At 39.7% G+C, this 12,110-nt stretch overlaps 1 protein-coding gene across 3 annotated transcripts in view; it reads right to left on the bottom strand.

The window, feature by feature from the left end:
* SCFD1 (sec1 family domain containing 1) overlaps positions 1 to 12,110 on the bottom strand; it is a 133,756-nt gene that overhangs the window by 15,051 nt on the left and 106,595 nt on the right. For all 3 annotated transcript variants that reach the window (XM_039536361.1, XM_039536363.1, XM_039536362.1), the window contains exon 21: positions 4,274 to 4,326. In XM_039536361.1, the coding sequence (XP_039392295.1) occupies positions 4,274 to 4,326 (53 nt within the window). The remainder of the gene's footprint in view (positions 1 to 4,273; positions 4,327 to 12,110) is intronic.

Here is a 12,110-nt window from a genome sequence, read left to right on the forward strand (position 1 = left end):
TTAATGATCTATGACTTTAAGAAGTTAGATTATGAAAAATTCTGAGATCAAACAGTATTTTTGTAAATGGTTCTAACACTTCAGAGTAAAAAAGTATCATGAGAAATTCTGCTGCTAAACATTAGGACCCATTCCTTTATCTGTGCAAACTATTTGTAAGATATTAGCAGCATTCTCAGTCAGTGGAATGAGTGTTCCAAATGCAGTATTACAGAAATCCAAGGTGGATAAAAATCAATGATTTATTAAAAAAAAAAAAAAAAGATTTTTTTCATTTAAATTGGATTTTTCTTGATAAAATGCTTTTTGAGGAAAAACCTATCTAAAATAGTTTTAATTAAGACACATTATAGCTCACAGATACCCCTCACAGAATAGGCATTATAAATTCTAATTCTATAGTATAAAACAATATATTACTGTAGTGTTTATGAAAAATTTTGTAAATGAGTTACAACAGCTCATGGATTAGGGACCCAATTTTATGAGGTTCTGGAGGATTCTGTATACATTATTTAGGTTAATCTTTCTATTTACCCAATGGGACTCAGTGCTTGGTCTAGAGGATACCATAAGAGATGCTTAGTTTTGCAGTTCTCAAACTGTGGATTTGTGTCTCCAGAGATAACATGCTTGTTAACAGCAAAAATGTTTTAAAATAAATAAATAAATATATAGAGGTGAGAAATAACAGACCTCAACCCTATTGTCCGTCCCTCTGCAAATTTGTATACACTGAGTCAATCCCTTACCTCTCTCTAAAAGTGTAAAGTTTCAAAAAGTTCAATAAATTGAAAAGTTCAATGAATTGTTGGGGGCGGAATAGATGTGGACAAGGAGATGAAGTCTGGAGATAAAGTCTGGAGATAAATGTGAGAAGGAAGGGATAGGCAGTAGAAACAAAAGTAAAACTGTTTGAGCAGCATATTCCAGAAGTCCTGAGGTCTTTCTGAGTGCAGCCTTCATTGATTTGAGATCTACCATACCATTCTCTCACTAGAATGAAAAACCTATAATGGCAGCAGGCCATAAAATAGACCCAGTTTGGGAATATTTTAATGAAGTTCCTCTACCTGTGGGTAAGACAGGCATGCATGTAAAACGCAAACAGTGCAACAAAGAAATGCAAGGCCTGCTTGCCTGAATGAAACAACATGACGAGAAGTGTTCCTTCTCAGGAGGAAGCTGCGTTGAAGATGATGAAAAGAACATGTCTGAACATGCAGGATCTTCAGGTTGGTAAACTTTTTTATTTCATTCTTCTTTCTTAATGACTGCCTGTCTTCCTTCTGGACTATTCTTGATTTCTCATGTTTGAGGAAAAATATAGCTGTTTCTCATGTTTGAGGAAAAAAATAGCTGTTACTCTATGGTACTATCATTTTAGATGCAGTTGTGATAAAAAAATAAATAGCAGAAATAGGCAGATCTTCCTTTTACAATTTCACCTTTAAAGTAGTACTGAGTGTCAGTGAATGCCGTGAGTAATACTAAATGAGAAGTATGGTAATAATACTTAAATAACTGCATTGACTTATTTTGTTTAGGAGAATCCATCCTCAACATACAGGATTCTGAAGACTATCCACCTTCAAGATCACCATCATTTTCTATAGTTTCAGAATTATCTGCCAATGATAGTGTCAGTTACATCATGTCTGTCACATAGCCACATTATATCACCTGTAGCAAAAAGAAAAAAAAAATCTCCATCATCCAGAAACAACCATAGATAAGTTTTTGATAAGAACCAGCAGATTACAAAAAGAGGTAATTGATGAAAAAATTGCCTGGTTTGTTTATGCAACAAATTCTTCTTTCTGTATGATTGAGAACCCACGCTTCATTAACATGGTTCAGTCATTAAGACCAGGATACAGTCCACCCAACAGAGCAGATGTTGCAGGCAAATTGCTGGATAAAGTGTATGAAAGAGAAATTGAGCAGTGTGCAAAAGGTCTAGAGGGTAAAATTGTTAACCTGAGTCTTGATGGGTGGAGCAATGTCCACAATGATCCTGTTGTATGTGCTTGTGCGATAACAGAAGAAGGGAATGTCTTCCTTCCAGAAACAATTGATACATCAGGAAATGCACACACAACAGAATACTTACAATAGCAGCAGTAAAAGCTATAACAAACTGTGAAAAAAAATTTAAAATGTCTAGTACACAGCTTGGTCACAGACAATGCTGCAAATGTATCCAAGATGAGAAGAAATTATTTAGAAGGGAGTCCCAAGCTAATAACATATTGTTGCAGTGCTCATTTGATGCACCACCTAGCCAAAGACTTCATTGTTCCAGAAATAAAGGCTAATGTTGTTGAAATTGCAAAATACTTCTGTAACAATCACTTTGCAGCAGCTGCTCTGAAAAAAAAATGGGAGGAACCAAGCTAACTCTCCCACAAGACACGCGATGGAACTCAGTAGTGGACTGTTTCAGGCACTATATCAAGAACTGGCCTAATCTAATGAAAGTTTGTGAACAAAATCGGGGAAAAATAGATGGCACTGTCACAGCCAAAGTTCTCAAAATTGGGCTTAAGAGAAATGTTGAACACATGCTGAGTACCCTGAGAAACCCATTTCTGTAGCCTTGAACAAAATGCAGGTAAATAGCTGTTTTATTGCTGATGCTGTTGAAATTTGCAAGGAACTGAGTGAGATCTTAAAAACAGAATTATGCAATGACAGAGTTAAATTACAAGCATTTAAAAAAAAACTAATGGGACAAGCACTATCTCCAGCTCATTTTCTTGCAAATATTTTCAGTACTTGGTACCAGGGTCAAACCTTAACTGCTGAAGAAGAGGAGCTGGCTATGACATAGACATCCAGCAATCATCCCTCCATAACGCCAACTATAATAAACTTCAGAGCTAAGGGTGAACCGTTCAAGAAATATGTTTGCTGATGATGTTTTAAAGAAAGTTACACCAGTGAACTGGTGGAAGTCACTTAAGCACTTGGATTCAGAGACTGTGGAAGTGATAATCTCACTTTTAACAGCAGTAGCTTCTTCTGCCAGTGTAGAAAGAATATTTTCTTCCTTTGGACTAATTCATTCCAAATTGAGAAATCGTTTGAGACCTGAAAAAGCAGGAAAGCTTGTTTTTCTTTTCCAGATTATGAACAAACAGGAAAATGAAGGTGGAGACGACTCAGTTAGCTGCAGAAACCAACATTTTAAGTTTCTCATGTTGACCTGGCTGACATAGTTGATTTAATTTTTGTTTTTATGCAAAAAATATTTCATGAGACTATTTTAAAAACTAAACAAACCTGATTTTAACAAAAATAAACCTGATTTTAAAAAATTTGAATGTTTAACTAAATTAAAAAAATTCATATGCTTGTTTTGTTAAAATATTATATGTTTGCTGTTGAAGAAAAAAATCCAGAACACACAACGTCATCCTTTTAGTTAAATAAAACAATTTAAATGTCTGTCTGGTGATATTCTCCTGCTAATACAGCATGGCAAGAAAATCTTCCAAATATTAATGATTAACCTGTTGAATTGGAGATAGTTCACTGTCCAATGACTTCATAAATACCTGCTTCAATTACCTTTGGTAAATGAAATAACCAAACAATCATTCATTTTCTGATATAGCTGGAAAACGAATCTGAAAAGTTTTCAAAGTAAATCACTTTAAAAAATCTATAGTGTGTACCTTCTAAAAATGAAATCTACATTTATCTCTGAGTTGTGAAGAATATTTATTAAGTTATAAGAACCAACAAGAATGCACTTTTATGTAGAAATCCATGATTAAATCAAGTCTTCCTGACTATTGATTTAAATCATGATTTAAATCAAATACACCCTGCAGAAATCTCTCTGGTGAGTCCAGACTCCAGGGAATTGCTTTTGGCTGCAAATTCCTCTAACATCAGCTGCCTGATTTAGAGGTTGTGACTATCATTTCAAGCAATCAATAAGTAGGGAAAAGTTGAATTTAAAAGACAAAAAAAGGGGTGCCAAACAGTAAAACTTATGGTGAGCAAAACACCCCAAAATATTTTTAAAATACATGCCTTCCTTCTAAAAACAGTATACTTGTGATTTAAAGAATTATGTAAGTGCACAAAAATACAGAAAGTAGCTGCAAAAGATTCTGCAGAAAGTACTCTTGTAAGAGAATACTTTCTATAAATTAATGGGAATAATGCAGTTATGATATGATCCAAATTAAGTCCAAAATTTTTACATTAGCTGTTCCAATATATAGAAGGTAAAAAGAAAAAAAAATCATGGTAAACTCACCTGTCACTGCCTCGCAACATCTTGGGGTCAAAATACCTGTAGTCATCTGTCTCCTATTAAAAAGAAGGATTGTTCAAATCAGCACATTTTTATCTTAAACACCGTAACTGTGTGATTTTTTCGGGTAAAATTTTTCATTAAGCCATTTTCAAATCAATGTACTGTTACATTTAGAAACTACATTATATAAAGTAATAATTATGAGACCCATGTACATTTTCAATGTTTGTATTTCATTGAAAAAATCACTGTATAAATACTCATTCTCCCACAGCAATAAAGATGCTATGAAGGGTGCTATTGAGCTCAGTCTTTGTTTTTGGCTCATTTGAAATTCATTGCAACCAAACTATCCAAAATACACTGGTTGCATAATATGTCCCCACAGCAAAAGTAATATGTGAAAAGAAAAATAAAGGTGTCACTAGCTTTAGAGGCACATAATGTAGTTTGTTCCAGAAGTTAAAAATTTTCCAGGCCACAATAAGACCTACTATCTATTTATAACAACCAAAAATCCTTGTGGGACTGAATACCACAACAAAGCACAGATCAAATCATCAAGTTTCCATTATGAAACTTATACTTGTATAATTTCATGTCATGATTTATGGCTACTATTAAAACAAAAAGTTTGGGTACAAATGAGAGGAATTATACAAGGGCTTGAAAAGTTTTGACTGGCTGAAGTTATTATAGGAAAGGATTTTTTCTTCATTCAAAGCATTTCCAAGACATATCCAATATTTTCATTGGCAGTGAGCAAGACTTTTGTTAAATACCACAGAGAAAAAAGGAAAAAAACCCTCCAAAATTCTACTTAACTGTTTCTGACAATTAATTGGCTTTCAACAATTTCCACACTAACTTTCATCCTTATATTGCAAGGTGTAATGTGTGGATGGATAACTGTGCCCAGGCAGGACCCCATTAAACTTCACTGAGACTACATGCTGATATAGCAGTCTACTCATGTGGTGGTATACATTGCAGGATTGGGGTCTGTGTATCTTGTTGATTTACTTTAGTATAACAGATCTTTACCCCCAATGATAACACAATATTTTATATACATATGCACATAAGATTTTAAAAAATTGATTATTTTCTTTAAGGATCACAGAATAATTACTTGAGCTTAAAAAAAGGTATTTTACCCTAAAAATTAGGGGTCTCAAAACTCAATTTAGAGCTAGTGTCACACAGTCTCTGTATAGAGGTTTAATATATTCGACTGGGAATTTCAGCAGCACTTGCGGGGTCTGGCAGGATTCATGATTTTGGCAGGCTCATATATGCAGGCGGTATACCAACTTCAAAGTAACAACATAGAAATTAACAGACATTCCTAGACTAAGTCTAAAACTGAGAAGAATGAAAGACACTTTAATCTTGACAAAGAATTTCAGATTTCTTGCTAATTGGAACTAATTACAGATTAATGCTAGGTCAAAAAGCATACTTAAAAATCAATACTATAAACATTACCAATGAGAATATCATTGTTGTATGTTCAGTGTAGCGTTCAAAGAGAAAATAGCTGATGAAAAGTCAAACATAAAAAGCAAATCAGAGGACTAGAAAACTGGCTGGCTAAAACAGTTTAAATATTTACTTGAATGCTGCGGAAATCAGATCTTAGCCTGAGAAAAAGAGGTTACTCACCCTGTACAGTAACTGAGGTTACAGTAACTATAGGTGCAGTAGTGCCTCCTGTACCTAGGATTGGAGATCTTTGGTAGCCGTGCCCATTGGGCCGCACATGTGCTCCTCCCCTTCTCGTGCTCTGAGGTCCAACTGACTTCAGTTCCTTTTCCACCGCAGAGTCTGTGTTTGAACTCCAAAGCAGAGGGGAGGAGGGCAGGTAATGGAGCATCTCGAAGAGCCTTAGTTACTGCACAGGGTGAGTAACCTTCTCTTCTTCTTCGAGTAGTGTACCTGTAGGTGACTGTTCGGCAGTGCCCCTAGAGGGAAGGCTGGGGCTTCCAAGGACGATAGGACAGTGTGTCCTACTAGAGCACGATGCCTCATCATGGGTAATGGCATAGTGTCGGCTAAAAGTGTCTGTGGATGCCTGGGTGGCCGCTTTGCAAATATCAGTAATTGACATGTTGTTTAGAAAGGCAATTGAAGTGAAGAGCGAGTGAGTGGAATGCGTTCGAGTTCCAGGTGGGGGGTTACAATTTGTGTAATTTATCAGAGGGGTAGCCGTGTTAGTCTGGATCTGTAAAAAGCGACAAGAGAGTCCTGTGGCACCTTATAGACTAACAGAAGTATTGGAGCATAAGCTTTCATGGGTGAATACTCACTTCGTCAGACGCATTCACCCACTAAAGCTTATGCTCCAATACCTCTGTTAGTCTATAAGGTGCCACAGGACTCTTTGTTGCAATTTGTGTCATTGGTAGCAAAGGGGGATGCACTCTGAGATCCATTTGGAAGGGTGTTGTTTGGCTATGGCTGCTCACTTTGATCTTTCAGAAATAGAGGAATAAGCGTGGTGAATACCTGAAAGATTTAGTTCTGTCAAGGTAAAAGGCTAATGGTCGTCTGATATCCAAGATGTGTAACGTGTTGGTTGCTTTGGGAAGAAGGAGGGAAGGTGGACAGGTTGGTTTTGAAGGAAAGAGGACGGCATCTTAGGTAAGAATTTCGGGTTTGGTCATAACATGACCTTGATTTTGTGAAAGATTGTGTATGGCAGGTATGCCAGGAGAGCACCCATTTCTCCTACTCGTCGGGCAGATGCGATGGCGATGAGAAATGCTGTTTTCATGGATAGGTATATGTAGGAGCACATTGCCATGCTCAAACAGGGGGCCAGTGAGACAGTGCAAAATTAGCTTGGGATCCCAAGGTAGGGTGAGGTCTCGTATTTGAGGATACAGGTTTTGAAGGCCCTTAAGGAATCTTTCTGTTAGTGTGTGGATAAATATGGAATAACGTATCCTGGGGTGGAATGCAGTGATGGCGGCCAGGTGTCTGAACGGAGCTTGTGGAAAGTCCTGATCTTTTAAGTTCTAGAGTGTAGTCTAGAATGAGAGACAAAGGAGCACTCATTGCAGGGATATGTTTGGTGTCGCACCAAGTTCAGAATCTTTTCCATTTATAGAGGTAAGTTATATCACATTTGCTATTTAAAAGAATCTCTTTCACCTCTTCTGAACAGGTCATTGCCGAATCCTGGAACCATAGAGGAGTCATGCCTTCAGATGTAGGAGTTCTAGATTGGGATAGAGGATTTGGCCTGTGTCCTGCGAGAGGAGGTGTGGAGTCAATTGTAGGGTGATTGGTGCACAGACTGCCATGTGCATGAGGTAAGGATATCAAATCTGTGGTGGCCATGTTGGGACCACGAGAATGACTGTGGCTTGTTCCATCTTGTGAAGCCCTTTGAACAATAGGGGAAATGGTGGAAAGCCACAGAGTAGGGGTGCAACCCATGTAATAAGCAAGCACAACTGTGGACATTTGGCAACTTTGGGTGTGCTGAAGAGATCTATGCTCGGGAATCCCCAGCAGTTGAATATGTCCTGCAGGGCTCGTGTCTAACTCCCAGTCATGATCTTGTGAGAATCTCCTGCTCAGTGAGTCTGCCATGACGTTCTGGTGTCCAAGTACGTACGAGACCGAGATGCTGATGATGTATTAGATACACCAGTTCCAAAATTTTAGTGCTTCTGATCACAGGGACCTCGCTCCCCCATGTCTTTTGATATAAAACATGCAGGCGATGTTGTCCGTCATTACTCTTATTTATGGCCCTTTGTCTGATTAATGGTAGAAAGTGTCGGCATGCATTGTGTATTGCATGTAATTCTAGGAGACTGATATGCAACACTGATTCTGAGGGGGACCACCTGCCCTGTACCATGGAGGTCTGTAGATGTGTTTCCTACCCGTGTCGGTTGTTTGTATCAAGGACAGTGTTGGGTGAAGGAAGGGCATCCCCAACATTTTGGGGTTGTGTACACTAGTCCAATGAGTCCTTGATCTTGACTGGTATCAATAGCAGGTTTGTTTAGGCTGTGTCTGTGGGGTACATACACTGTTTGTAGTCATCCCTGAAGATGGCACATGTGTAATCTGGTATGTTTCACAACAAACGTGGCCGCTGCCATATGACTGAGCAGTTGTAGAGAAGTCCTGGCAGATATCTGTGGGCTGGTAGCTCACAGTGGAGATGATACTGACTATTACCAAAAATCTGTGACTTAGGAGGAAGGCTCTTGCTTTGGCAGCCTCCAGCTGGTTCCCAATAAATTCCAGAGCTGTACTGGTGTCAGTACCAACTTTTGTATGTTTATCTGGAGGCCGAGGTTGGAGAAAAGGTCCATCATTTTTCTTATGGCTTTGACAGCGTAGACTCTGGAGGGAGCTTTGAGGAGGCAGTCATCTAGATATAGGAATATTACAACCCGTTGTTTGTGTAGGTGCACTGCCACCACTGCGAGGACTTTGGAAAATACCGATGAAGCTGTAGAAAGCCAAAGGGTATCTTGTTTTAGTAATGGTCGGACCCCAGGATGAAGCTGAGCAATCACCTATGGGAAGGGTGTATGGTGATATGGAAGTACATGTCTTGCAGGTCAAAGGCCGGGAACTAGTCCCCCTGTTCCAGTGCTGGGATAATTGTTGATAGTGTGACCATCTTGAAGCATTGTAGTTTGATGAACTTTTTGAGATTCCTCAAATCTAGGATAAGTATCTACTCATCTAATTTCTTTTGGATCAGAAAATAGTGGGAATAAAAATCTTTCCCTCTGTGCTAGAATGGGACCAGTTCTATGGCTCCCAGCTGCAGAAGGTGGTTTATTTCTTCTTGTAGAAAGTGTTTGTGAAAAGGGTCCCTGAAGAGGGACGGGGAGGTGGAGTGGCTGGGTGGAAGAAAGGGGAACGGAATGAAGTACCCTCTGTTGATGATTTCCAAGACCCACTTGTCCGAGGTGCCTTGTTGCCGTAAGAGGTAGGTGGCCAAGCAGCTGCCAAACTAATGGTCTATTGAAGATGGTTGCAGCAACTGGACCAGAGGGAGGCATCTTAGGGCCTCGACCAAAGCTTCAATATTGTTGTTTGGAGGTCAATGTGTGAGATATAGCCCCTTGAGTTCTGCCTGAGTTTGGGAGGAGCCTCTGTTGCCTACATTGTGTGTCATACTGTTGCTGACGGGTGAAATGTATAGGTTGAAACCTTGGGATAGCTTGGTTTCTACCTTATCTTCTCTTAGGTGTTGGTGTATATATGCTGAGTGAACGGAGTATTGCTCTAGAGTCCTTTAAAGAATGGAGGGACTCATCCATGTGCTCGGCGAAGAGTTTAGGCCCTTCAAAGAGAAGATCTTTGACAGTGGCCTGCACCTCTCTGGGGAATACAAATAGGTGAAGCCATGATGCTTGTCACATCACCACCGATGTTGCAATGGAGCAAGGAGCCATGTCCACAGAGTCCAAAGAGCCTTGCAGTGCTATATGGGCCAGTGCCTGGAACTGCTCTTTTTTGTCGTCTGGGAAGAGTTGACAGAATTCTTGAAATTTTGACTAGTTCGTATGATTAAATGTGGGTAGGAGTGCCTCACAGTTAGCAATGTAGAACTGGACTGTAGATGAAGAGTATGCTTTATGACTGAAGAGGTCTAGCCTCTTCTAGTCCCTGTCACACGGGGTTGTCCTAGAGTGGTGGTGTTGCCTCTTCTCTTATAGTGCATTGACCATGAGAGAACTTAGGAGTAGGGTGGGAGAACAGAAATTCAATTTCTTTAGTGAAGACAAGGTATTTCTTATCCGCTTGCTTGCAAGTTGGTAGTATTGAGGCTGGGGTCTGCCACATCACCTTGGCGGGGTCCAACAAGGTCTCTTGGTGCGTGGTGAATGAGGGCTGGTTGATGACTGTGCCAATGGTGACTGCTGTGTTGGAGAGGTACTGGAGCCAGGGTCTGAGACTGGATGCAGAGAGCTCTCCACTCGTAAGAGTTTTACCCTCAGTTCATGGTCCTTTCTGGACCGGACCTTCAACTTGAGGCAGTGGGTACACTTCTGAGAGACATGTCCCTCACCAAGACAGCATATGCATTGTGAATGACCGTTGCTTACGGGTATGGCCTCATGACACGAGAGGCACCTCTTGAAACCAGGGGATCTCCCAGGAAGGGAGAGCTTCCCAATAGGGAAGGGCGTAGCAAAGGAAACCTGCGCTAAGCTAAAGCATAATGGGGAGGAAAGAGCAATGGAATTAATTTTTTAAGTGGGAAGAAAAAGGAAACAGCTAATATCTATGAAATTATAATGGAAACACTACTATTACTAACGGATATGGATGTCTGAAGGGCTCTGCTCAAGATTCCGTCCCAGATCAAAGATGGTTGAGAAGAAATTGAGGCGGTTGAACCACACAATGCTATACAGATGCCGCTCACAGTGTGAGATGGGGAGGAGCGCATGTGTGGCCCAACAGGCATGGCTACCGATGATCTCTGATCTCAGGTGCAGGGGATGTTACTGCACCCACAGTGGAGCACCCACAGGGACACTATTCAAAGAAGAACTGATACTTTGTTTGCAAACTTCCAGTAAAGTCAATTTTGTGCTCGTTTCCTTATATGTATTTGCATTCAGTCATTATATGACTTTGGTTTAGACACCTCTCTCTCTAAAAGGAAGGTAGAATCATTACAATTGTATTAAGATTCTACTTTGGAAAGGAAAGAAAGGCCAGAGGAAAAGACCTGCCCCTCCTCACATCTGTGATTAATAAGTGGTCCTTTGTACTTTGTCTATTCCCTACAAATCTTCCAGCAATCCAAGATATCTATTTATATATGGGGACCTGAGAACTATTAAACATTGTTGGTACAGTGAGTACATTACTTTTTTTAGCTCCTTTGGTAGCTGACTAAGTAAAGGAAGGAAATGGATAAGAAGGAATTAATGTTCATCCTCCTTGAACATGGGATGCATGATTCAGACTTTAGCTGTCTAATCAAAGGGATAAGATATGAACGATTCACTATAAGATTTCTGCAAGACAAGAAAACTTGATTTAGATTTAAAGTCTGAACAGGCTTCTCTACAGAGATTCAAAAACACAGCTTTTAAAACTTGCTGTTAAAAAGTGCCAGAAAAGCTAATTAAACACTCCTCCTCCTGCCTCCCCGACCCCATTACAATATAACTCTAGAGGAGAGGTCCCACAAGTCATAAATACTCATAGACTCATAGACTTTAAGGTCAGAAGGGACCATTATGATCATCTAGTGTGACCTCCTGCACAATGCAGGCCACAGAATCCCACCCATCCACTTCTATAACAAACCCGTAGCCTATGTCTGAGTTATCGAAGTCCCCAAATTGCGGTTTGAAGACCTCAAGCTGCAGAGAATCCTCCAGAAAGTGACCCGTGCCCCATGCTGCAGAGGAAGGCGAAAAACCTCCAGGGCCTCTGCCAATATGCCCTGGAGGAAAATTCCTTCCCAACCCCAAATATGGAGATCAGTTAAACCCTGAGCATGTGGGCAAGACTCACCAGCCAGCATCCAGGAAAGAATTCTCTGTAGTAACTCAGATCCCAACCCATCTAACATCCCATCACAGACCACTGGGCATACTTACCTGCTGATAATACTGAATGAGTGCAGTTGCCTACTAAAAGTAGACTTGAATTCAACTTTGAGCAATTCAAAATACAAATTAAGATTTAAAATTAAGATTACAACACCCCGATTTTCAAGATATAAAAGTTTTAGTTTAACAGCACACATATTCTTCCATTCCAGATTTAAAAGATTTTTCTAGACAAGCGATTGTAAAAGCTAACATTACTCATTTGATAAAAATAAGCTGTT

This window comes from Mauremys reevesii, linkage group 4 (genome assembly GCF_016161935.1).
Source record: "Mauremys reevesii isolate NIE-2019 linkage group 4, ASM1616193v1, whole genome shotgun sequence".
NCBI lineage: Eukaryota > Metazoa > Chordata > Testudines > Geoemydidae > Mauremys > Mauremys reevesii.